Source organism: Ochotona curzoniae, unplaced genomic scaffold (assembly GCF_017591425.1).
Source record: "Ochotona curzoniae isolate NIBS_2020 unplaced genomic scaffold, NIBS_Ocur_1.0 patch75, whole genome shotgun sequence".
Classification (NCBI taxonomy): domain Eukaryota; kingdom Metazoa; phylum Chordata; class Mammalia; order Lagomorpha; family Ochotonidae; genus Ochotona; species Ochotona curzoniae.
The window spans coordinates 925649-951780 of record NW_024467056.1 but is presented as its reverse complement, the minus strand read 5'-3'; the positions used below and the strand labels follow the sequence as shown (position 1 = coordinate 951780).

Here is a 26132-nt window from a genome sequence, read left to right as displayed (position 1 = left end):
TTCTGTTATATTCACAGTATTAACAAGGAAATGTGATTGTGGAATAACAAACTTCAAAATCTACCCAGAATATACCACAGGGAATAAATCAGTATGAGAAGGTATTACAAACTGCAACATAAGTCTTTTACCCATGTTGACAATAGCTTCTACTTGTGTAAAGATCTGTTCTAAAGACATCTGAACAAGTATATATGAAGATTTAGGGCTGCCCCTTGCAAGCAAGTGTACTTTGACCAGACCAGATCGCCAGCATTTCTGTCACATTATAGGTTCAAAATCTGAGGGTAATCACAAGACTAATAAAAACAAACTAGGTTTCTCAAGGCCAACTTAAATCAAATGTTTCCAAGTTCACCTGAATCTAAATCTGTTTTAGGACTAACCTTTGATTTCTAGAGTGAAGAAAGAATATACAGAAGCCCAATGCACACGGTAAGCCACATGCTGGCCTGATATAAAAGTGGTATGTAGTTGTGTACTCCCATCCTAACCAGGCAATCAACATGATGTCATTCAAATCAGAAGTAACCACATCTTCATCTTACCAAGGAGAGGCACTCCCAAAGGCTGCAATTTATACATGGCTGATGTGATAGGGCTTTTGGGCACTGGGAGTCAACTGAAGAATTTCTGCCAATGATTTCAACTCACCTCCTTGTTCATCCAGCATTGTGATGGTCTTGATTCCTGCATCCTGAGACTAAAAGAAGGAGGAAAAGACCAATAGTACAACAAAACAAACCTAAAGCCATTAAAAATAAATCCTACAAGGACTAACAAAGGCAAGGCTAGAATCAATTAGCAACTCATCCTCAGAAGACTGGAATTACAGAGACAGTATTTCTAGGGGTTAAAGTCAAAGGGAGTGCGGTTGAGATGAGATTTTAGCTAAAAGGACAAGAGCATCAAACAGCTCCCTGAGAAACTCCATCCACAGATGCATAGCAAGGCTCAGTGTGCCGGTGATCAAAGGCTACAGCTAAAGTTCCAGAACTAGCATTCTTAAATCAACACACACTCCAACATATTAACCCCCAAAATAAATAAGTCAAAAATTCACAATGAATTCATATTCTCTGTCACATTCCAATACATTCAAAAAGGGAAAAACAGAAGAGGCTAGCTAGCGTGTGGTTTGATGGTTTCAGTAACTGCAGGTTTCAAACAAGAAAGTATATTACTAAACTGTGCTTCAGCAGCGCTGCCAGATGGTGCCAGCAGTAACCTTTCTACAAGCTTCTATATTTAACTTAAGGACTAAAATGCTTTCTTACCTCAATGGCTAGACCCAGGATTCTTCTTGTACTTTCCAGAGACTAGAAAAAACAAATATATATAAATATAAAGCTGTGTATATATATACATACAGCTTTATTTAAATATTCCAAAATGTGTAGCATAAAGTCATATTCATAATGCTACTATTTCTAACTTTTTAAAAAGATTTTTATTTATTTTTATTGCAGGGGCAGATGTGGGCCTGGCGGCATGGCCTAGCGGCTAAAGTCCTCACCTTGAACGCGCTGGGATCCCATATGGGCGCCAGTTCTAATCCTGGCGGCCCCACTTCCCATCCAGCTCCCTGCTTGTGGCCTGGGAAAGCAGGACGGCCCAAGGCTTTGGGACCCTGCACCAGCGTGGGAGACCCGGAAGAGATTCCTGGTTCCCAGCTTCAGATCGGCGCAAAGCACTGGCCATTGCACTCACTTGGGGAGTGAAACATCGGACAGAAGATCTTCCTCTCTGTCTCTCCTCCTCTCTGTACATTTGCCTTTCTTTTTTTCTTTTTTTAAGATTTTATTATTTATTTTTATTACAAAGTCAGATATACAGAGAAGAGGAGAGATAGAGAGGAAGATCTTCTGTCCAATGATTCACTCCGCAAGTGACCACAATGGCCGGTGCTTTGCCGATCCGAAGCCAGGAGCCAGGAACTCCCTTCCAGGTCTCCAACACAGATGCAGGGTCCCAATGCTCTGGGCCGTCCTTGACTGCTTTTCCAGGGCACAGGCAGGGAGCTGGATAGGAACTGGAGCTGCCGGGTTTAGAACCGGTGCCCATATGGGATCCCAGTGAGTTCAAGGCGAGGACCGTAACCGTTACACTCCCTCGCTGGGCCCTACTGTTTCTAATTTACAAGCCTATATTCCTCCCTCCCTTTAAAAAAAAAAAAAAGAAAAGTTGATCACTATCTTTTTAGCTTTTTCTGCTTATTAAAACCTTTAAAAGCAAAATTTGGGGCCCAGCGAGATAGCATAGTGGCTAAAGTCCTCACCATGAACGCGCTGGGATCCCATATGGGCACCAGTTCAAATCCCAGCGGCTCCACTTCCCATCCAGCTCCCTGCTTGTGGCCTGGGAAAGCAGTCAAGGATGGCCTATAGGTTGGGACACTGCACCCACTTGGGAGACACCAAAGAAGTTCCTGGCTTCATATCGGCTTAGCATCAACCCCTGTGGTCACTTGAGGAGTGAACCATCAGACGTAAGATCTTCTTCTTTGTCTCTCCTCCCTTTATATATGTGGCTGTCAAATAAAAGTTTTAAAAATCGTTTAAAAAAAAAAAAGAGAAAATTTGGGCACAGGCTGCTGCAGTGTAGCAGGAGCTGCTGTCACCAAGCTTGGGCAATAAAGACTCCTCCTGGGCCCAGCATGGTAACCTAGTGGTTAAAGCCCTCACCTTGTACCAGGATCCCATATGGGCGCCGTTTCTAATCCCAGCAGCTCCACTACCTATCCAGCTCCTTGCTTGTGGCCTGGGAAAGCACTGAGGAGGCCCAAAGCCTTAGAACTCTGCACCCACGTGGGAGACCAGGAAGAAGCTGGCTCCTGGCTTCAGATTGGCACAGATTCAGCCACTGCAGCCACTGGGAGTGGTCAAAGGACAGATGATCTTCCTCTCTGTCTCTCCTCCCCTCTGTATATCTGACTTTCCAATACACATTAAATAAATTTTAAAAATTAAAAAATAAAAGACTCCTAACATAAAAAAATTTGGATAGATTTAAAGGTGTTCATAACAATGTACTAAAGATAGAAATATTTGTGCTATACAGAAAGCAAGAATAAATAAGAACCCAGCAATCATTATCTGAAAAAAACCCAAATTGTTTTCACTTACTTAATCTTTCTGCTAAATTGATGAACAGCATAATGGCACTGAGAGGCAAATGTATTCTTTCACACAAACAAACAAGGGAGATCTGTCACTGTGAAAACTGCAACAGGATTAGTCTCAAGGAAACATTTACCTCATCAGTAACCTGGTGAGCCTTCAGCTGAATTTCTTCAGACGTCAGATTATCCATGATGACTCAAAACTTTCTCAGGAGTAGGAATGGAAATGAGGATATTCTGTAAGAATAAGCAAACAGATGCTTGAACAAAACAAAGAGAGCAGGTTTATGAAATTTAAGTGCTTTCGGAAACAAGGTAAAACCTATCTTAATCAAGTCATCCATCCATCCAGATAGCTGAACAAAGCAAACTGGATATTTAATGCTGGTTAGTACCAAAGAGGAACACCTGAGCCATTAGCAGGGCGTTGGATCAGAAGCAGAGCAGCAAGGACACAAACTGGCATATACACGGGATGTCACCACCATGCCAGCCCCTCATCTTTGTATTTTTATTATCTAATAGGACCTGACAGTAAGCATCCCAAAGATGTCCGTTTAATAAACAATTAAGAAAAAGAGGCCGTACTCTCAATTTAAGTGACTCTTAGAAACAAAGCTACATCATGAGCAAGCGCTGTGGCATAAGAGGTTAAGCATTTGCCTATGGAGCAGGCATCTCATATGGGCAATAATTTGAGACCAAATTATTCCACTTCCTATTCAGCTCCCTGCTTAGGGCCTGAAAGGCAGTGAAGGATGGCCCAAGGCTGGGCCCTTGTACCTATGCAGTAGACCCGAAAGAAGTTCCTGGCTCCTGACTTCAGATTAGCTCAGCCCTGGCCACTGTGGTCATCTGGGGAGTGAACCAGTAGATAAAAGATATCTCTCTCATTTCTCTCCTTCTCTCTGTAACATTTCACCTTTTAAATAAAAATAAAATAAGAAAAGAAACAAAGGTACAGGTAACAAAAACACCACATATCCACCAGAACAAGACTCAAAACTGCCACTGCACGTGTATGATCTTGAACAACCTGTTAATCTCAATTTTAGTAGAATCATCTTAAGTAAGATACATGTTCCTAGTATAGGAAGGTACCACAGTTAGAACTATTTATAATATTACTGTTATAGCTGGCTGAGTTTTAAGATTAATGAAATGTATCTTAACTACAAATATTAACACTCAGAGAAAAAAAAATCCAAATTCCCTATATGTAGTTCAGGCAAAAAGATCATGTGCTAAAATATACAATCACGATATGAGGAAGACCCATTCTTGAGTGTACAAACTGTTCAGTCATCATCAGATATTTGCAAAAACAAAACTGTGTATCTTACTGTTTAGGAAACTTTAGATTTATCATATTTTTGTCCATGCCACTATTCCTCATTAGTCTTTCATAGTTAAACTACAAAAAGCAAAATGTTATCTTCTGCAAATCATGATTTCCAGGTATCTACATGCCTTTTTCTTTCTGTACAACCCAGCCTAGCCGCCAAAGGAGTCAGGCTTCACTATCACTCCAAGAACCCCAAGTGAGATGCCTCTCCAAAGCCTGCCCTGCCCAGGCCGTGTGCTCTAAAGTTATCTGTCCCTCTGGCATGGAACTTTTCAATGCCCAACAGAGAAAATGGTGTAAGAAAATTTTAGGGCCCGGGGCGATGGCACAATGGTTAAGTCCTCGCCTTGCACGCCCGGGGATCCCATATGGGCGCTGGTTCTAATCCCAGCAGCTCCACTTCCCATCCAGCTCCCTGCGTGTGGCCTGGGAAAGCAAAGACAGCCCAAAGCTTTGGGACCCTGCACCCACGTGGGAGACCCAGAAGAGGCTCCTGGCTTCGGATTGGCTCAGCTCCAGCCATTGCAGCCGCCTGGGGAGTGGTTATCCTTTAACCACTTGCGCCACTGTGCCGGGCCCTATTTTATTTTTTTTAAAGATTTTTTTTGGGGGGGGGGGGCCCGGAGCAGTGGTGCAGTGGTTAAGGTCCTCACCTTGCACTCCTGGGATCCCATATGGGCGCCGGTTCTATCCCGGCAGCCCCGCTTCCCTTCCAGCTCCCTGCCTGTGGCCTGGGAAAGCAGTCGAGGACAGCCCAAAGCTTTGGGACCCTGCACCCACATGGGAGACCAGGAAGAGGCTCCTGGCTTCGGATCGGCTTAGTATCCGTTGCGCTCACTTGGGGAGTGAATCATCGGACGGAAGATCTTCCTCTCTGTCTCTCCTCTCTGTATATCCGCCTTTCCAATAAAAAAAAATAATAATAATAAAAATAAATCTTTAAAAAAAATAAAATAAGATAAGATAAATAAAAATAAGAATGATAAGCACTAACCCCTCAGCACCCTGGTAATGACACTCCTCATCAAGTTTTTGCACACAGGGTATTGCAGGTAGGGTAATAGCGTCAAGGTAAAGAAGCCCAGACCTCTCAAGTTGTGTAATTTTGTGATTCCATTCTTAGGGGTGACTCCTGCCAATGAAGGTATGTGCTCTCTTCCTGGTAAAATCAAGCCAAACATCTTGTGTGTTCAAAGAGAGGCTTGAATGCCCAATTAACCTCTGTCAATATCTGAGATTGCAGGCATTCCTTCTTCTAAACATCAAGAAAAGCAGATGTTGGGCCCAGCGGCACGGCTTAGCGGCTAAAGTCCTCGCCTTGAACGCACCATGATGCCATATATGTGCCGGTTTTAATCCCGGCAGCTCCGCTTCCCATTCAGCTTCCTGCTTGTGGCCTGGGAAAGCAGTTGAGGACAGCCCAAAGTATTGGGACCCTGCACCCATGTGGGAGACCTGGAAGAAGTTCCTGGATCCTGGCTTCAGATCGGCATAGCATCGGCCATTGCGGTCACTTGGGGAGTGAATCATCAGAAAGAAAATCTTCCTCTCTGTCTCTCCTCCTCTTTGTATATCTGACTTTCCAATAAAAATAAATAAATCTTTAAAAAAAAAAGAAAAGCAGATGTTGCTGGCAGGTGAGCAATCACTCCTGACACAGCTGTGAGGGTGTTTTGAAGGACACACCCTTTCAGTGACTTCAGTTCTGCTTAACACTTCCCCCACCTCCCTTGTGTAGATGACACACAAGAGAAGAATCAAGCATCTGTAAAACTCGGACGCCTCTGGCATGTTGACATCAGGAAGCAACTGCCCCAGATTTCTCCTCTCTGGATTCCTGATGGTGTTGAGTGCAGGATTATAGTATGTGTAAGTAAATCACATGGCACATGTACAAGGAAGGACAAATACAGACATGGAATAATACTCCTCAGGCTAGTGTTGGCCTGCACACACCTCGTAGGAGGCATCCGATGGCGATGGCATGTTATCTAAAGTTAGCTATACAGCCTGATATTATCATATTCAGAAGTGTTTCTTGTGGAATCAAGAAAAGATAAGGGGCTGGTGCCATAGTGTAGTAAGCTAAACTTCCGCCTGAGGCATCAGCCTCCCATATAGGCAACAGTTTGAGTCCTGGCTGCTCTATTTCCCGTCCAGCTCTCTGCTAATGTGCTGGGAAAGCAACAGGGGATGGCTCAAGGCCTTGGTCCCCTGCACCCACATGGAAAGAAACTCCTGGCTCTTAGCTTTGGTTAGGGTCAGCTCCAGCCATTGCAGCATCTGGGGAGTAAACCGGCACATGAGATACCTCTCTATCTCTCCTTGCTCTGCAAATCTGCCTTTCAAACAAAATAAAACTTTTTTTGTTGAAGGGGGGGCCTTAAAAAAAAGCCATTCAGAATTTGGGATAAAGAGAACAGGTGGGACAAATGATAAACAAACATCACTTGACACAAAGATGCCATTAAATCTACTTTTCTCTGATTTAATCTAGCACATTAAATATTTGTGTTCTTTTACCAAAGCACCTAGGAATTTAATCTACTTGGCTAGTTGCATAAGTCTGAGAGGAAAGCCAAGGATTTTTCCTCAGGCTTTTTACACCCTGCTGCTCTTGCTGTGGTTGTGCTAGAATACTCCTAACTTGAGTTTCCTAAATTTCTTTTGCTTTCAGTCCTGGACGTGGGAAAATACTCAAAGAGTGCCTATTCTGTATCATCTACCCTTTATTCAGATAAAGACCACTTTATTTTACTGTATTGCATTTTTTGTTTTTAAAGACTTACTTATTGCAAAGTCAGATATATAGAGAGGAGGAGAGACAGAGGGGAAGATCTTCCGTCCGATGATTCACTGCAATGGCCAGAGCTGAGCTAATCTGAAGCCAGGAGCCAGGAGCTGGGTCTCACATCTGGGTAGCAGGGACCTCAGCAGTGAGCCATGTTTTGCTGCTTTCCCAAGCCATTAGCCAGGAGCTGGGTCAGAAGAGGAGCAACAACATTTAAAAAGGGGAGAGGGGGCATAGCACCATGACATAGCACATAAAGCCACCACTGCCTGGGACACAAGCATCACAAATGGGTGCCAGTACAAGTCCCAACCACTCTATTTCTGATCCAGACTCTGATAATATGTCTGGGAAATCAGTGGAGGATGACTCAAGTGCTAAGTTTCCTGCTACCCATATGGAACACCAGACACAATCTCCTGGAAGGCCCAGTGCAATAGCCTAGTGGCTAAATTCTTGCCTTGAATGTGCCAGGATCTCCTATAGGCACCGGTTCATGTAGCAGCTGCTCCTCTTCCTTTCAGCTCCCAGCTTGTGGCCTGGGAAAGCAGTCAAAGGCAGCCAAAAGCCTTCAGACCCTGTGCCCACATGGGAGACCTGGAAGAAGCTCCCATCTCCTGGCCCCTGGCTTTGGATCAGATCAGCTCCAGCCATTGTGGCCACTTGAAGGGGGAACCAGTAGATGTAGGATCTTTCTCTATCTCCTTATCTCTGTGTATCTGCCTTTCTCATTTAAAAAAAAAAAAAATCGGAGCCCAGCACAGAAGCTTAGCAGCTAAAGTCCACCCTGCACATGCTGGAATCCTATATGGGCGTCAGTTCATGTCCCGGCAGCCCCATTTCCCATCTAGCTCCATGATTGTAGCCTGGAAGAGCAGTGGAGGACAGCCCAGTCTTGGGATGCTGCACCAGAGGGAGACCCAGAAGAGGCTCTTGGCTCCTGGCCTCAGATTGGCGCAGCTCCTGCCAATGCAGCTGCTTGAGGAGTGAATCAACAGATGCAAGATCTTCCTCCCCATCTTTCCTCTTCTCTATATATCTAACTCTCCAATTTAGAATAAAAAGAATCTCCTGGTTTCACACTAGTACAGTTCCAGCAGTTCCAGCTACCTGGGGAGTAAACCAAAGAATACAAGATTTCTCTGTCTTGTTCTCTTTTTCTGTAACTTTGCCTTTTAAATAAATAAGTGAAATTAAAAACAAAAAAGGGAGGGTCAGTACAATAGCCTAGTGGCTAAATTCTTGCCTTGCACACCAGGATTCCGTATGGGCGCTGGTTCTAATCCCAGCGGCTCCGCTTTCCATCCAGCTCCCTGCTTGTAGCCTGCAAAAACTGTGGAGGATGACCCAAAGTCTTGACACCCTGCACCTGTATGGGAGACCCGGAGGAGGCTCCTGGCTTCGGATCAGCACAGCTCTGTACACTGCGGCTGCTTGTGGAGTTAATCACCAGACAGAAGATCTTCCTGTCTGTACCTGACTTTAAAAAAAAAAAAAAGCTACTGGCTCCTAGCATTGTACCTGCCCATCTCTAGCTGTTGTGGCTTTCGGAAAGTGAAGCAGTAGATGGAAAATCTCTGTTTCTCCTTTCTGCAACTCTGTCTTTCCAAAAAAAAAAAAGAGAAAGAAACCTATGTTTCACATCAGAGTGCCCACACTTACCGCTGCAAATGCAAATCCTAGGAGAGAATGCTCACGGTTTAAGGAATTAAATTCCTGGGAGCAACTCTAGCCAGCATCTGCACTGTCAGACATTCATACCAGTTCCTAGCTGCTCTGCTTCCAATCCAGCTCCCTACAAACATGACTGGGAAAACAGCAGAAGGCAGCCCGAATGCTTGGGTCCCTCTACCCACCTGGGAGACTTGGACAGAGTTCCAGGTTCCTGACTTCAGCCTGGCACAGCCTCCACGGTCACAGACCTGCTGAATGCACCAGCGGATCTCTCTCCTTCTCTGTGTGCAACTCTGCCTTTGGAGACAAGGACTGAGTCACTAGCGCCTGCCTTTGCAGTCTGGCCTTGCCCTTGCCTTTGTAGACATTTTAGGGAATAACCTAGACAGCGGGAGCTCCTTCTCTTTTCTTCTCAACCAATCCAGGCCTGACTAAGTACAAAGGTATTTTCAAAAAAATTATGCAGCAGTGGATATTTGGTGTCACAGTTAAGATGTCACTTTGGGTGTTAAAACTCCTCTGCAGCAAGTGGCAGCTTGAGATATCCTCCCATCTCATTTCATCTTGAACTGAGGCTTGTCCCTGCTTCTGATCCAGCTCCCTGATAATACATACCTGGAAGCAGTGGACGAAGCCCCAAACACTGAGTTCCTGCCACGCACATGAAATACTCATACGGAATTCTTAGCTCGTGGCTCTGCCCAGCCCCAGCTCTATGGGCACTTGGAGAATACAGCGACAGACAGAAGCAGCTCTCTATTCCTTTGTCTTTCTCTGTTACTCTGCTTTTCAAGTAATAAATTAGATAAAATTTTTTGAAGGTTTTACTCTTACATATTTTTTCCATTTTTCTACAAATCTTTTCCCAAAATTTTTACTTAAAACATTAACCATACAAAAATAAACATCATATGGGTGCCACATGACATTCCAACACATATATACATTGTGTAATGTCCAATTAGAGTAAATACAGCTACTTTCACAAACATTCAACATTTATGGCCCACGCATCCTATATCCCGAGTCTTTTACATATATTTAATTTTATTTATTTTTTTTTTAAGATTTATTTTTATTATTTTTTCATTGGAAAGGCGGATATACAGAGAGGAGAGACAGAGAGAAAGATCTTCGGTCCGATGATTCACTCCCCAAGTGACCGCAACGGCCAGAGCTATGCCGATCCGAAGCCAGGAGCCTCTTCCGGGTCTCCCATGCGGGTGCAGGGTCCCAAAACTCTGGGCCGTCCTCGACTGCTTTCCCAGGCCACAGGCAGGGAGCAGGAAGGGAAGCGGGGCTGCTGGGATTAGAACCAGCGCCCATATGGTATCCCGGGCGTGCAAGGCGAGGACCTTTAACCACTTGCGCCACCACGCCGGGCCCCGATATATTTAATTTTAATAACACATGCATGCATACACACAAAAACACACACACAGGTAGAGAATCCCTTATTCAACATGCTTGGGGTAGAAGTACTCAGATTTTGGAACATCTGAATAGAATCCACTAGTTGAGCATCATTCATGTGAACATATGAAATCAGACAGGTTTTGGGCATCAAGTTGTAGAGTATTCTGAATTTAGTGTTTTCAGATTTGTGATGTTCAACTTTGTATATACATATGCACGTTTGACTCTACAAGTATAATAAATAGCAGGCCTTCCAATCCCTCTACTACAAATGGAAACCTGCTGCCAAAACTCTCAAGACAGTAATTTTCAGTAGAATCACTTCTCCATCCTGGTTTTAACTGTGATTTTTTTTTTTTTTAAGATTTATTTATTTTTATTGGAAAGTCAGATATACAGAGAGGAGGAGAGACAGAGAGGAAGATCTTCCATCTGATGATTTACTCCCCAAGTAGCCACAACCACAGGTGCTGCGCCAATCCGAAGCCAGGAGCCAGGAACTTCCTCCAGGTCTCCCACATGGGTGCAGGGTCCCAAAGCTTTGGGTCATCCTCGACTGCTTTCCCAGGCCACAAGCAGGGAGCTGGATGGGAAGTGGAGCTGCTGGGATTAGAACCAGCGCCCATATGGGATCTTGGTGCGTTTAAGGCGAGGACTTTAACCACTACGCTATGGTGCCAGGCAATTAACTGTGAATTTCTAAGTCACATAGTTACAGAGCTATTTCTTCACATATTTCAACTCCAGATAACATCTATTGATTTTCTTTCCAAAAAAAAATTATTTATTTATTTATTTATTTGAAAGGCAGAGTAACAGAGAGACAGACAGATGGTCAGAGCTGTGCCAAGTCACCCAAAGACAGGAGAATAGAACACCATCTATTTTTCCCACAAGGATAATCAGGGCCCAAGCACTGCGGCTATCTTCCAAGACTTTCCCAAGCATATTAGCTAGGAGGAGGATGGAAAATGGAGCAGATAGGATGTGAACCTACACTCTGACACGGGATGCTAGTGTTACATGCAGTGGTTTAACACTGCACCCCTATGCTGGCCCTGATGTCTGCTGACTTCCTACAGTTCTATTTAGATTACCATATTTAGTTCTATTACCCTCCCATCTCCTTGTTCGAATTATTGATCAGCAAACTGTAGGTTAGCAGACTAATTAAATTCTTTACTAGAAGTGACAAGTGTTGAACAGTAAAGAAATCTACTCCACTCTGGTTGTTCTAGTCAAACCGTGAGGAACGACTGCAACTCTAAAGCCCGTGCCTTCCCTAAGTCTAGGCCTCCTTAAGATTCACCTACCTCGGGCCCAGTCCTTTGGCCTAGCAGCTAAAATCCTCGCCTTGAACATGCCGGATCCCATATTGGCGCTGGTTCTAATCTCAGCAGCTCCACTTCCCATCCAGCTTCCTGCTTGTGGCCTGGGAAAGCAGTCGAGGACGGCCCAAAACCTTGGGACCCACAAGGGAGACCTGGAGGAAGTTCCTGGTTTCCGGCTTCGGACTGGCGCAGCACTGGCCATGGCAGTCATGTGGGTAGTGAATCATCTGATGAAAGATCCTCTCTGTCTCTCCTCCTCTGTATATCTGACTTTCCAATAAAAATAAATAAATCTTCAGCTTTAAATTCTGTTGTCTGCTAATCCACTGTAACTTTGTAACCCTGTTCCCACCAATCCACTGTAATCTCATGGTGCTGTTGGCCCTCTCCACTAACCCTCAAGGCCCCTGCCCCTAACCCCCACCCATTTACCAATTCCCTGAAGCTCCGACAATCCTACCTACCACTCCCTCATGGCCCCGTGACACCCACCTCTAGCCACAAAACAGGCACATTCTCATGGGTGTTCTCCCCTTGGCGTGCTGCCCCTTCCCCTGCCCAGACCTTCCCCCATCCTCATTCCTCTAGCTCTCCTCTCCCCACTTCCCTTACAGCCTCCTCCTACCTCCTTCCCCCCCCCTCCACTCTCATCCCTACCCTGCTGGAAGAAAGGACTTCCTAGGTGCCTTGCTGTGTCTGGTATTTCAGTTTATTGCAGCAAACTTCTCCCAAAGAGAGATCAGATGCCAGAAAGGACTAACACCATCAAATCCTTATTCCAAAGAACCTTTTTATTTATTTCAGAAAACCAGAGTTTCATAGAACAATATTTGGAAGTCACTGGTCTATAGAGATTTCTGCTTTTCGCTCATACTGATTGATAAACGTGTCTGTTTTGGGATCCAAAAACTGCTCAAGAGTAATTAGGACCATGGGGGAAGGGTGGGGAAACAGCCATTGTCAGTAACTGAAAATTCTGTCATAGACGCATTAGATGAGATAGGAAGAGATTTGGGGCCACATTCCTAATCAGCAGGAAGAGAAGATATGACACTTCATCCTTCAGCAACCCTTAAGACTAAGGGAATGATATGGTTTTAGGCAGCAAGTTCAGAGTCATGAGTTTGGAAACCACATCTCCCCCACTTATATAATCCTTTCTGCTCACCTGTGAGTCAAATGATGCTCACCTATCATTACCAAGGCCCTTAAAGTCCATGTGGGCGGTGGGTAGTGGTAGTGGTGGTGGTGGTGGTGGTGGTGGGTGTGTGTGTGTGATGGTCTCTCACTGTCTTCATTGCATGCCTCATTGAGAAAGTGTGTGTGTGTGTCACTCTCTCCATTGCATGCTTCATCACTCGGGCTCTTGGCCTCTCCAGTAACTGCTTACTCTCCTGCTCCTGAAAGAACAGAAAGTAATGCCTCTTATCCTTTCCCTTTCCGGCTCACTATCCCTAAACATAGCCCATGTATGTCTGTATTCTTCACCTTTTGAATAAACTCTACCACTTGCTTAAGCTGTGTCAGTGCTTGTACTTAAAATGCTTTTTAAGCAAGAGGCAAGAAGAGCCTAAGTAATAAATATTCGGCCCAACATAAGACCACACATTTTAAATTTCTTTTGTACCTTCATCCCAGAAAATTGTCTCTGATGACAAATAGGCCTTAGAGATCATCTAAGCCACGCCCTAAGACTAACAGAGAAATATGCAACTCTCTGGCTCTTCCTACAAAACTTAATTCCTACTTGGAAGGGTGGGGGTGGAAATAGGAGGGTACTTCCTGAAACAGAACTGATAGTAGCTAAAACAAACAGCAGTCTGTAGAGCCTGCAGTATTCTCAAGGGCAGGCCAGGTCAGGGTGCAACTGAAGAGGGGAACTACAGGCTAGGACTGTCAGAAAAGGACCTTATGAAAACTACCGCTTAGAGATGGTGAAACCTCCCAAGACGCTGAATCACACCTGCAGATGGAAGGCACTGAGAAGTTAGTCAGCAGCCCGCTTATGCCAAAGGCCTGGCAGAAGCCATGAGGCCACTCCTTCTTAATTCATTTCACAATTAACTCATCTCACAAATATTCAAGTACCAACTATCAAGTAAAGAATCTTTTTTTCAAGCTATTTTTGCTAGAATGTAGAAAAAAATAAAAGACTCCTCTCTATTCCTCCAAACATATTCTCTTCACTCCATTTGCTACTTGTTTTATAGATGTCAGTTCCTGAAAGATAATTTCTAGTAGTCTACTTACTACTAAAACCAATGTGAGTCACTCTGAAGACCTCCTTGGGCATGTATGGCTTCAGTTATTACTGGCTCTTCCAATACTAAGCTTATTTCTAGACAAGGTAAGAAAATACACTTTAGGGACTGGTGCGGTAGCCTAAAGGTTAAAGTCCTCACCTTGCACGCTCCGGGATCCCATATGGGCACCGGTTCCAACCCCGGCAGCCTCGCTTCCTATCCAGCTCCCTGCTTGGGGATTGAGAAAGTAGTTGAGGACAGCCAAAAAACCTTGGGACCCAGCACCCACTTAGGAGAGCCGGAAGAAGCTCCTGGCTTCACATCGGCGCAGCTCCAGCCACTGCAGCCACTTGGGGAGTGAATCAACAGACTGAAGAGCTTCCTCTCTGTCCTCCTCTGTATATCTGAGTATATCTCTGTATATTTTTATTTTTCAATAAAAATAAATAAATCTTTAAAAGAAAAAATATTTGTGGAGTTCACTCTGTAGCCTCACAAGTAAAGTGCTGACTGTGGTACTGGCATCCCATAACAGCAGGAGTTTGCATCCCAGCTGTTCCACTTCCAATGCATCTCCCTCCTAAGGTGCCTGGGGAAGCAGTGAGAAAGGCTAACATCCTGGGGCCCATACATCCACATGGGAGAGCCAGAAAAATCTCCTGGCTCCTGGCTTTGACATGGTCCAACTCTGGCCAATATGGTAATCTGGTGAGTGAACCAGATGATGGACAATCTCTCTCACTCCCTTGCTTTTTCTGTTCTGTTCCTCCCTCTGTCTGTAACTCTGCCTGTGAAATAAATGAATAAATCTTAAGGAAAGAAAAAGAATAAATGTGTTGTATGACCATAAAGCAGCCATTGGTAGCACATATTCTGATCACTGCCAGATCCTGGATTCTTCCTATCCCTGATATTCAGATGATTTTCTTCAAGCTATTTAGGTTATAATTTTCTCATTCATTAGGTTCTACTCAAAAGATTGTTTCAGAAATAAAATGAACTGAGGTCAGCATTTTGGTAACAAAGGTAAACTGCTACTTGAAATGCTAGTGTCAGTTCAAGTCTGGGCTTCACTGCTTTCCAGTTCAGCTTCCCACCAATATGCCTAGAAGTCAGGGTCAACACAATGGCTCAATTGACTCCTCCTCTCCCTACAAGTGCCAGCACCTCAATGGTCACTGGTTCGTGTCCCAGCTGCTCCACTTTCCATCCAGCTCCTTGTCTGTGGCCTGGCAAAGCAACAGAGGATGGCCCAAAGCCTTGGGACCCTTCACCCACATGGGAGACACGGAAGAAGCTCTTGGTTCTTGGCTTCAGATCAGCTCATCTCCAGCCATTGCGGTCATTTGGGGAGTGAACCATCAGACGGATTTCTCATGTCTCTCTATAGACCTGCCTTTCAAACACAAACAAAAAAGAATACATGCCTTTCCTTGAAGGCAATAGATGTGATGGCCCAAGTACTCAAGTCTTTTAACACAGAGAGACTTAGATGGAGTTCCTGATTTTGGCCTAGCCCAGCCCTGGCTGCTCTAGTCATCTGCAGAGTGAATGAGTGGATACATTATCTTGATAACTCTCTCATGTACTCTGACTCTCAAAGAAATAAATCTAAGAGAGGACGAACAGACTTGTTCTTGTACCCAAAGTGCTGCCAGTGTATGTTCTCAGTTTATGCACTCTTTCTGTGTTACCTGACTTCCAGTATCACAGTATTTAAGAAACTAAGCAGATTAGAGCAGACAAGAAAGGGTCAGCTTGGACCCACATATGCCTAACTAGGTAGGACACAAAGATTAGTTACTCCTCGCTAAGGTATTGAAGATTTCTCTGCACACCCCACCTAAAACTGTCTGGACCTCAATTGTTAACAAATGCTTTGTTAGAGTTATAATCCTCTTTGGACTATCCTCAAACTCACCAAGTTCAGTTAAATCATGCTTCAGTACTACAAGCTGTTAAATATAAAAATGAAAATAGACACAAGAAAGCTGAATAGTACCTTATAGCCACTTTAAGAAGTATAGCAGCCAGTTCTGTATATAAACTAAAACTGAAAAGTCAATGAAGTAGTCACAGGTTGTAGTTAAGAACTTGCATTTTCTAACATATTGGTCACTCAATACCATGTCAATTAACCCCATAATGATGTAAATTGTTGTTGATGTTATGTTGTGGCTTTTCATTGGACGGGATGATATTCTGCCAGCTCTGCTTTCAGATCAGAGATGGTCTCCCCAAGAAACTGTTGAATTTATCTGGACAATAAGAGGCTGGACTCTATGCATGGTACATGCTTGCAATGAAAGAATCATGACTGGATTTGAACTGTAACACTGCAACAAGGTGGAGGAATCCACCATGGGGGGAGGGTACGGGGAGGAGTTTGGGTAATCCCAGAGCCTATGAAACTGTGTCATAAAATGAAAAAAAAAAAAACGAACAAAGCAGAAAGTTTCAGGATGAACTTGTAATAACAGCCAACCTGGATGGTTTGGGTGAATAATGCATTTGAGCAGGTATCATCTCCCTTGTCCTCTTGTTTTCATCCCTGAAATCTCATGCCCCAAGTTATTCCAGATGTCTACTCCAAAGATGTGCTTACTTGAATATTCTAAAGTTGAATGGTAGAGAACAGATGGAATAAATAGAGATTACACAAAGTAAATCAAAAATTTAGATAAACTATGATTCACAAGCAAAATTCATTTTTCTTTTTTTTTTTTTTAACATTTATTTGTTTTTACTGGAAAGGCAGATTTACAGAGAGATGGAAAGACAGGTCTTCTGTCTGCTGGTTTACTCCCCAAATGGCTGCAATGGCCAGAGTTGAAATGACCCAAAACCAGGAGCCAGGAGCCTCCCTGGGTCTCCCACATTGGTGCAGGATCCAAAGATTTTGGGCCATTCTCTGCCGCCCTCCCAGGCCACAAGCAGAGAGACAAACAGGAAGTGGGGTAGCAAGAACATGAACTGTGCCCATTGAGGATCCTCACACTGAGGGAGGATTAGCCAATTGAGTCATTGCACTGGGCCCACATTTTTCTCTTTGGGAACCTATCTTTTGCTCCTAGATTTCATTCCTAACCTGAAATGTTAAAATTATTCACGTACATACTTCAAAAGCTGTAGTATATGTAAACTATCTATACAAAGTACAAAGTTTTGAGTATTTCCAAAATCTCTAAACATTCCAGTTTAGGCCAAAAAGAAACTATGCTGTGATTGGGAAATCTAATGCTTTCCTGGAGTCATTTAGATGAGAGTCAGTTTCATATGAAGGATAGTTTTCCACTTTTACTTCCTCTCTCTCAAGCTCCCTCTCCACCTCCTTCTATGTGAACAACTTTAGGCAGTCTTTATGTAAAGGCCTCAAGGCTATGCAAATAATAAGTTATCACAGAATTCCATCTATTAAACATCTTGGTTTCAAACAATACTGAAGCAAATGATTTCAGATAGAAATCATACTGACTGGGAAAGTACCACTAAAAATAAGAAGCCCAAAGGATCAAAACTTCTACAACATTTGCACACAATCTGTTATTATAACTTAATTATTTTGTGTCCAATGCCTGCTCTTCAACTCTCTGTCTACCTTGGAATTTCCACAACTCCATAATAAGTGACCTTGGAGCAATCCTGGGGAAGTAGACGTAGGTATAACAAATGATTACATTAACCCTGTCTAAAGGAAGGGCTGTGCAAACTGAAAAAGAATGTTCTACATGAAAGATGAGAAAAAGACAAGACTTGAAAGCTGACAACCAACAGAGGAAACAGAAATGGACCATCTGGCAGTATGACATAAGCCAGGCAAATTGAGGAGTGGGGAATTGGCAAGGTTTCACTCAGCCTGAATGAAACAGTCACCCAAACCATTCAAGTATTATATCTCTGATTCCAAGCTCACATAGAAGCTTTTAGCTAGCTTCTCAAATATCCTGAGATATGGAGCCAGAAGCCAGATACAGACAGTATAAAAACCTAAGTCCCTGGATAAGATTATCCCCTACATTTCTGTTTATGCAAAAGAGACTATAGTCTAAAGTGCCCAAGAGCTAGAGACATAATGGCTTCAAATCCTTACTCCGCTTAACTTTTCTGTTTCAGTTTTCCTGTTCAGTGAGAGTAATGCTAGTGATGCTTACTTCAAGTGTTGTCACATGGACTGTTAATTCATGCAAGGCACTTAAGCAGTACTTGATACATAGCACTCAATAAAACTACAATGATTTTTTCATAATAATTATTAAACATCTCTCACAATTTAAATGTGTGAGTCAAAATCTGTGACCAACTTTAACAAAAAAAAAAATGATTATCAAAGAAATGCTTTAATATAAGGCCTCAATGGTCAGGCAAGAATATAAAATGTGTGTATGTACTGGGAGGAGCTCAACTCGAAGAGGCAATCAGGATGACACCTGCAACCCCAGAATCCTGTATTAGTGCTAGCTAGTCTCCACTTCTAATCCAGCTCCCTGCCAACACCCTTTGGAAAGCAGCAGAAGATGGCCCAATTTCTTGGACGCCTGTAATCATGGTGGAAATCTGGGAAAAGTTCCTGGCTCCTGGCTTCACACCCTCCCAGATCCTATCATTGCAGCCATTTGGGGTATGAATCACTCAATCTTTCAAATAAATTAAATATAAACAACTTTTTTTTAGGAGGCAAACAGGAAATAAATCATGAATGCTTTGTATAATACACCAAGAACTTTGAAGTATGTCTTATAAGCATGAAGAGGTACCCCGAAATAACTTCAACTGTCAAAACATTATTAAAACAAATTTAAAACTGACAAAACTTGCAAAAATATCAAGGAGAAAAATCCAGAAAAAAAAAAAAAACAATGCTCAGTGATTTAAATATTTTCGTTGCAACACAAGGTAAATTGAAACCAAAACAGAATGTAAGAAACTGAAATAAGTACAAACAAGCCCTATCCCCAGCATTCTCTATTTTTAACAAAGGCACAGTGCTCCTGTTTCCTGGCTCCATTATCCACTTCCTCCAATTGTTGAAGGCCCCAAATTCATCATTTTCAAGTTTCTCTCCTCCACAAAAAAAGAACAGACCAGTCCCTGTCACCTGCTCCTCTGCCTATAGATCCACAAACAAATGTATCCTAGTATAAAGAACTCAAGGTCCTTAGGGGCAAGCAACATCAGACGCTGCAAACACCACAATATATACATAGCACAGAGTGCAAACAGATAAAAACACATTTCCAGAATGGCTGAGACACGGGAACTAAATGAAAAAGATTTAATTCAGAAAACAGGGGTGAGGGGGGAAAGCTGATGCTTTCACAAAAATCACAAACAGCAAACATCTCTTTTGCTATCTGAATCTGCTTGCACCCGAAATAACCAGATACATTTTTGAAAACTGTGTCACAACAACAAACACTACCACAGGGTTCACAGAATTCTCAAGCTCCTGGGCCTTAATCCAATTTTCATATATTTTAACAATGTGTCCACTAAGCCCAGAGTTCTATTTCCTCACATGCAGAGTAGAAACATGATTTTAGCTGTCACATCAGGAATAGCCAATTAACAGTTATACAATATGATAATGCAAATTAGGGAAGATATAAGATATACCAAACTCATTATTTCGCAGTTACTGCTTTGAAAAAAAGGCAATATTTGTTTTTTCAAAATCAATAAAAATATGAAGTAAAGAGACAATAGCAAATGGCAAAAAATTATCACGGTAGTGTGACTTCTTGGTGAAGCAATGACAGCTGTCCTGTGAGCACAGGATATGGCTGTGATTGACTGTTTCCTGGTTCTAGGTTGTGTTCTGGAATGATTAGGAAAAAATGTGACCTTTAGTTAACTGAGTTTGTATGCTGCATTTAAGTTCATTCAGAATAAAACAAACACAGCATCATGCATACAGAAAACCTACCACGTACAAGGGAAAAACGCAATATTTTTTGGAAAAAAAATCAAAGCAAGTCTGTCATTCCTCTTCTGGAACCAAGGCAGCAATTTTCTGTTGTAAATCTATTGAGCACAAGCACCTAAAATCAAAAAAGCCTAGCAAGATGGGCAATCAGTACCTTCTATGATCACTCCATCTACACCTCACGTGTCACAGGAGCCCGGTATCAAGAGGTTTTTCTGCCATTTGTTAGCATTTGTATCATCTTATTCTTTCTCATCAGCTCTCACCACTTTTAAAGAACAAATGATAAGGGGCCAAAAGATGCCTTCTACATCCACTCAGCTGGTGACAGAAATAACTTTTCTTATTTTCCTAAAAAAGCTTTTTAGATGAGATCTCAAACCATTGTAGCTAAAGACATCTCACAAATTTCAAGCATTCACTTTCCGGGTAGGCAAGCCCGTGGGAGAACCACTTTTACCTGAGACATCTGAGAACCAGCCTTGGCATAGCAGGAACTTTACAGAATCCTGTCTCTGCCAACCCCTGGACCACCTGCTGGACACTCTGCACACGCACTGTCCGAAAGCTACCAACATGGGAAGATCAACAGCAAAAAAATCCAGTGATACTCCGTCCTTTTTCCTTCCTCAAACAGGGTCTCTTTCGGTTCCCTCTATCAGCAGCTGCAGCGGCAGCACTAACACTGTGCTGACTAACGACTAAGGACGAACAAAAAGGATGAGGTGAAACAACACTTTACAGGGCTCTCCCTCCCACCCCCACCCTTCCTCCGTCCACCCCGAACTGCACTCTGAACTCTGAGCCTTTGCTTCGCGCGTCTGCAGTCAAGCCAAGGGTGGACCCTCCTAGTCCACTCCTTGGAGCAATTATGTCAGGGCCATCTCACCCGTGTGGTCACCATGTAGTCCATTAACCCCAACTACGCAATGTGGGCGGCAGGCAAAGGGCCCGGGGGTGCTGATGTCCGCTTAAAGCGCGGCAACTACGAGCCCGACACCCCGCCTCCGCCAGCCCCTTTCACGGTCCCCCCTTATCGGGCCCAACCTGCTGGTTCTGGGCCAGAGTGTCCCCTCCTCTCTTGAAGCCCAACCCGCCAACTTCTCAACAGTCACAATACACCGTTTCTTCTCAAGACACCAGCCGCACCTTCAGCTGCCTCAGCACCCCCCTGGACACTCACCAAGCTCCTCCCGACCACTGGTCTCTCTGGCCGCGGCAGCTGTTCGGACTCTCCAGCTCTGGACTTGGAGCTGCGCCCTGGTCGCGCCTGCGCGCGCTGGAGTCGCGAGGCTGCGCACTTCCAGGGCGCCGAGGCGGCGGACACACCCCTACGGCCGGAGCCAATCACGGAGCGGGGGTGTTAAATCTCCCTTGCCACGCAGGCCTGGAGCCTGAGAACTCACCCGTTAACCCGACGGCTTCCAGTCCCCCCCTCGCAGATGGGCGAGCCGTGTGCCCCGCACGGTGCGGGGTCAGCCCTGAGGGAAAGGAGGCAGCTGGCTGGGACGCGCCGAGCACTGTTCAGGGCCAGCCCTGAAGGAAAGGAGGCGGCTGGGAAGGGCTCCCTGTGCTGCGGGGCCCCGTTGAGCGACCCACAGACCGGACGGAACACACATGGGAGCACGCAGGAAATTCGAGGCGCCTGCGGCTCACCATGAACAAGGCCTTTTGATCTTAGGAGTATCTGTAAGTGTTCCTGGAGGAAGTGACTTTGGAGTCGTGAAGGATAAATCGGATTCTTCGGAAATCCTTAGGGAGGAAAGTCAAATTTTGCTGCCTTTGCAAACAGCATATACCAAGAACAACATGGCGCCTTTGGAAATCAAGTTTATTCTTGAGAGAGGGCTTAGAGCCTATAGTACATCCCTGAATGACGGGACAACAAATAAGCTCTTGTGAAAAGACTGGCACAGCCAGACCTTGTGGAAGTCTTAAAGTTTTGGAAACACCTTGACCACTGAGCACTTGTTGGCTATTTTAAACCATTTGTTTGAGGAACTTGCCCCTTTAAGAATAAGATGTTCTCACTTTTCTGTCTTTGGGTCAAAAAGGAATAATTTGTTCCACAGGGATCACAGATGATTCAGAACTAAACTTTTTAATTTCATAACATAGAAGGCAAAAGTAATCATTCTGAAAGCTGTTTGGTAAAAGGAAGGGATTGAAAACTAGGCTACCAGCATGGTAGCTAGTGGTTAAACCTTCACCTTGTGTGTGCCAGGATCCCTTATGGGTTCCAGAATGTGACTCAGATGCCCTGCTTCCTATCCAGCTCCCTGTTTGTGGCCTGGGAAGGCAGTAGAGGACAGCTCAAAGCCTTGGGACCCTACACCATCATGGGAGACCTGAAGCAGGCTCCTGACTTTGGGTCAGCTCAGCTCCAGCAGTTGTGGCCACTTGGGGAGTGAACCAACAGATGGAAGATCTCTCTCTGTCCCTCCTTCTCTCTGTACATCTGACTTTCCAATAGAAAAAAAATTTTTTAAAGTTAAAGCCTAGATGGCAGGACTGGCTTTGTGGCACAGGGATAAATCACTGCCCACAATGCCAGCATTCTATATAAGCAATGCCTGCAGTCCTGGCATTTTTAGTTCCAATCCAGCTTCCTGTTAATGCAGTAGGGAAAGCAGCAAAAAGACAACCCAAGGCACCTGCCATCCACACAGGAGACATGAATGGAGTTCCAGGCTGCCATTGTGGCCTTTTAGGGAGGGGACTAGCAGATGGAAGATCTGTCTCTGTGTGTCTCGCTGTAACATTCATATTCAAATATTGCAGAAACTTCTTCAGGGTCGGCCGCATTGGTTGCAAATATTTGGGCCATCTTGCTTCCTTAGCAGGGAGCCAGATGAGAAGGTAGAGTAGCTGGGGCATGAACCAGTGCCCATATGTGATACGGCATCACAGGAGGCAGCTTTACTTACTACACCACAATGCCAGCCCTGTAAATAAGTCTTACAACAACAAAAACTAGATTGCAGTACTTTGGAGATGGAAGAGATGCAGAAATTCAGACGGCTTATGGAATACTTTTTGAAAGTTTGATAGCCAGTTGAGAAGTGAATCAGTAGATGGAAGATCTCTCCATCCCTCCGAACCCCTTTCTAAAACTCTGATTTTCAAGTAAGCTAAATAAATCTGTAAGAAAAAAAATTTTTTGGTTTTGAGGAAGAGGAAAGAGAGGATGCTAAAAGGTCAAGGCTTTTTTAAAATTTGAAACATAGGACCTGGCACGATAGCCTAGCGGCTAAAGTCCTCACCTTGCACATGCCAGAATCCCATACAGGGAGTGGTTCTAATTCGACTTCCCATCCAGCTCCCTGCTTGTGGCCTGAAAAAGCAGTAGAGGACAGCCCAAAGCCTTGGGACCCTGCACCTGCATGGGAGACCAGGAAGAGGCTCCTGATTCCTGACTTCAGATTGACTCAGCTCTAGCCGTTGCAGCCATTTGGGGAGTGAATCATTGGACAGAAGATGTTCCTCTCTGTCTCTTCTCCGGAAGATCTTCCTCTTTGTCTCTTCTCTTCTCTGTACATCTGACTATCAAATAAAAATAAATAAATCTTTAAAAATTTAAAATATAAAAGTTAAAAACATGTCTATGGGGGCCCGGCGCGGTGGCGCAAGTGGTTAAAGGTCCTCACCTTGCACGCCCGGGATCCCATATGGGCGCCGGTTCTAATCCCGGCAGCCCTGCTTCCCTTCCAGCTCCCTGCCTGTGGCCTGGGAAAGCAGTCGAGGACGGCCCAGAGTTTTGGGAACCTGCACCTGTGTGGGAGACCCGGAGGAGGCTCCTGGCTTCGGATCGGCATAGTATCGGCCCGTTGCGCTCACTTGGGGAGTGAATCATCGGACGGAAGATCTTCCTCTCTGTCTCTCCTCTCTGTATATCCGCCTTTCCAATGAGAAAATAATAAAAATAAATCTTTAAAAAAAAAAAACATGTCTATGTATTTGAAAGAATTAGAGAGAGGCAGAAAAATCTTGCATCCACTTCTTCACTCCCCAATGGAATAGAACTGCAACTCTCTTGAGTGAGTGGCAAGGCAGTATGCCACAATGCCAGCTTCCGATGATACATTTTGAATTATTGTTATAACCACGAGAAATTTGAACATGGTACAGAAGATCCATCTTAGAAAAATAGAAGAGGAGAAGTGATAGGATTTGGAGAGGGTAAGAGCAGAAGCAATTCAAAGCCCTGGTGGTTAAGGTTGTAAAATTGGCAGCCTGTAATTGCAACAATTGCAGTTGCACCTGCTCAACTTCTGATCCCACTCTCTCTGCTAATGTGCCAGGAAAGCAGTCAAACTTTGCCCAAGTGCTTGGGCCCCTGCCATTCCTCTTCCTTTAGCCTGGCCAACCCAGGCCATTGCAGCCATGTGAAGAGTAAATCAGAGGATGGAAGGTCTGTATGTCTCTTCCTCTCTCTCTCTCTCTCTCTCTCTCTCTCTCTCTGTAACCTGCTGACTTTCAAATAAATGAATCTTTCTTTGAAAAAAGAAAAAAGAGAAAGAGAATGTGCCACTGATGGCAGAATTGGTCCTGAAGGGGAGAGAAATGGGGTATCTCTTCATCATGAGAGAGGAAGCATTTGTAAAATTGTATGTTTCGTAAAAGGAAGTTAAAGAATTTCTCATCTGATGACGTATTTTCTTGGTGAAGTAACAGAGCTTTGTTCTATTGGTGAAGAAAGAGTTGGTGTTGGGAGTGTCAAAGTTGAAGTTTTAACATGTTTTAGTAGAAAGTAGTGGAGCCAGTTGCAAGAGAAAAGCTGTGGAACTACTCAGCAGTGTTGAGGAACTGTTTAAAACGAATGATAAACATGAACCCACCAGTCCTTGTGTTCTTAAGCAATAATCGCTTTTAAGAGCAGAGCTAGGGACTGGCACTGTAGCCTAATCTTCCACCTGCAGTACTGGCATCCATGTGGGCTCCTGCCGTTCCACTTCTGATCCAGCTCACTGCTTATGATATAGGCAATCAGTGGAGGATGGCCCAAATTCTTGGGCCACTACGCCTATGTGGGAGACTGGAGGAGGCTCCTGCCTCCTGGCTTTGGATCTGCTCAACTCTAGCCTTTGTGGACATTTGGTGAGTGAACCAGCAGATGAAAGATCTCTCTCTCTCTTTCCCTCCTCTTATTTCTCTTTCCTCTGTTTCTCTTTCCTTCTCTCTGTAAATCTGTCCTTTGAATCAAACAAATCTTTAAAAAAAAAAAAATAAATAAAAGCAAGGGGCCCGGCGGCATGGCCTAGCAGCTAAAGTCCTCACCTTGAACACCCTGGGATCCTATATGGACACCGGTTCTAATCCCAACAGCTCTACTTCCCATCCAGCTCCCTGCTTGTGGCCTGGGAAGGCAGTTGAGGACGGCCCAAAAGCTTTAGGACCCTGCACCCGTGTGGCAGACCCGGAAGAAGTTCCTGGATCCTGGCTTTGGATCGGCATAGCGTCGGCTGTTGCGCTCACTTGGGGAGTGAATCATCGGAAGGAAGATCTTCCTCTCTGTCTCTCCTCCTCTCTGTATATCTGATTTAGCAATAAATAAGTAAATCTTTAAAAAAAAAAAAAAAGCGGCTAAAATGTAAAAAAAAAAAAAAAAAAAAAAAGCAGAACAAAATTTAAAAATAAAAGCAAAGATGGGGAAAACAAGGATGAATTCACTTAGGGTTGGCACAGTCTTTCATATAATACCCCAATTCTCAACCCAGGACATCTGGAAACGTCTCAAGATGTTCCTGATTATTTTAATGACAAGGAGGAAGGCACAAGCAAGGTACTAATGGCATCTACTTTCCAGGGATACTGCTAGCCTTTAGAATGCACAGACCCTGGCAACAAAAAATTATTCCCAAATGTGTATGTTGTAAAGGTTGAGAACCCCTGAGCCAGGTTACCTTGATCTTCTCCAGTATGTGACTTTGGTCTTCTATAGGCTTTTGCTTGGATTATGGCCATGAGCTTGTCAATGAAGCAGTTCTTCCATTTTGTGCCTTTAAAGGAGCCTAGAACGAGAGGCATACCATAGACCTTGTTTCAAAGACTTGTGATGTCACAAATATAGAATTAGAAGACTCATAAATGAAGGTAGCTGCTTCCTTTTATTGGACACATTAAACATGTGGTTATACAAAGGCATTATTATGATTTCAGTAATATAGAAGGGTAGCACTGGGACAGGAGGCAGCCAAACATTAACTAGGAAAGGTAAGAAAGGGAAATTCCTAAACTTTTTCATAGTCTGTTTTTCACAGTCTCTGCTTCCCTTTTTCAAAACCTTGT

At 44.0% G+C, this 26132-nt stretch overlaps 1 protein-coding gene across 1 annotated transcript; it reads right to left on the bottom strand.

Annotated features, from left to right (window-relative positions):
• Positions 1 to 11: 11 nt before the first annotated feature.
• On the bottom strand, positions 12 to 21128 carry LOC121168197 (synaptosomal-associated protein 23-like). Its single transcript, XM_040998084.1, has 4 exons — positions 21028 to 21128; positions 3256 to 3358; positions 1278 to 1319; positions 12 to 703 (listed from the first exon to the last, which is right to left on the bottom strand). The coding sequence occupies exons 2-4, from the start codon at positions 3310 to 3312 to the stop codon at positions 578 to 580; spliced, it is 225 nt and encodes a 74-aa protein (XP_040854018.1). The 5' UTR covers positions 3313 to 3358; positions 21028 to 21128; the 3' UTR covers positions 12 to 577.
• Positions 21129 to 26132: the final 5004 nt, after the last annotated feature.

Excerpts from the sequence above, each read along its gene's own strand:
- LOC121168197 (XM_040998084.1), bottom strand. The coding sequence starts at position 3,312 with ATGGATAATCTGACGTCTGAAGAAATTCAGCTGAAGGCTCACCAGGTT. Across the intron at positions 1,320-3,255 it reads CTCACCAGGTTACTGATGAG|TCTCTGGAAAGTACAAGAAG; the intron begins GTAAATGTTTCC and ends TGTTTTTTCTAG. Across the intron at positions 704-1,277 it reads TCCTGGGTCTAGCCATTGAG|TCTCAGGATGCAGGAATCAA; the intron begins GTAAGAAAGCAT and ends TCCTTCTTTTAG.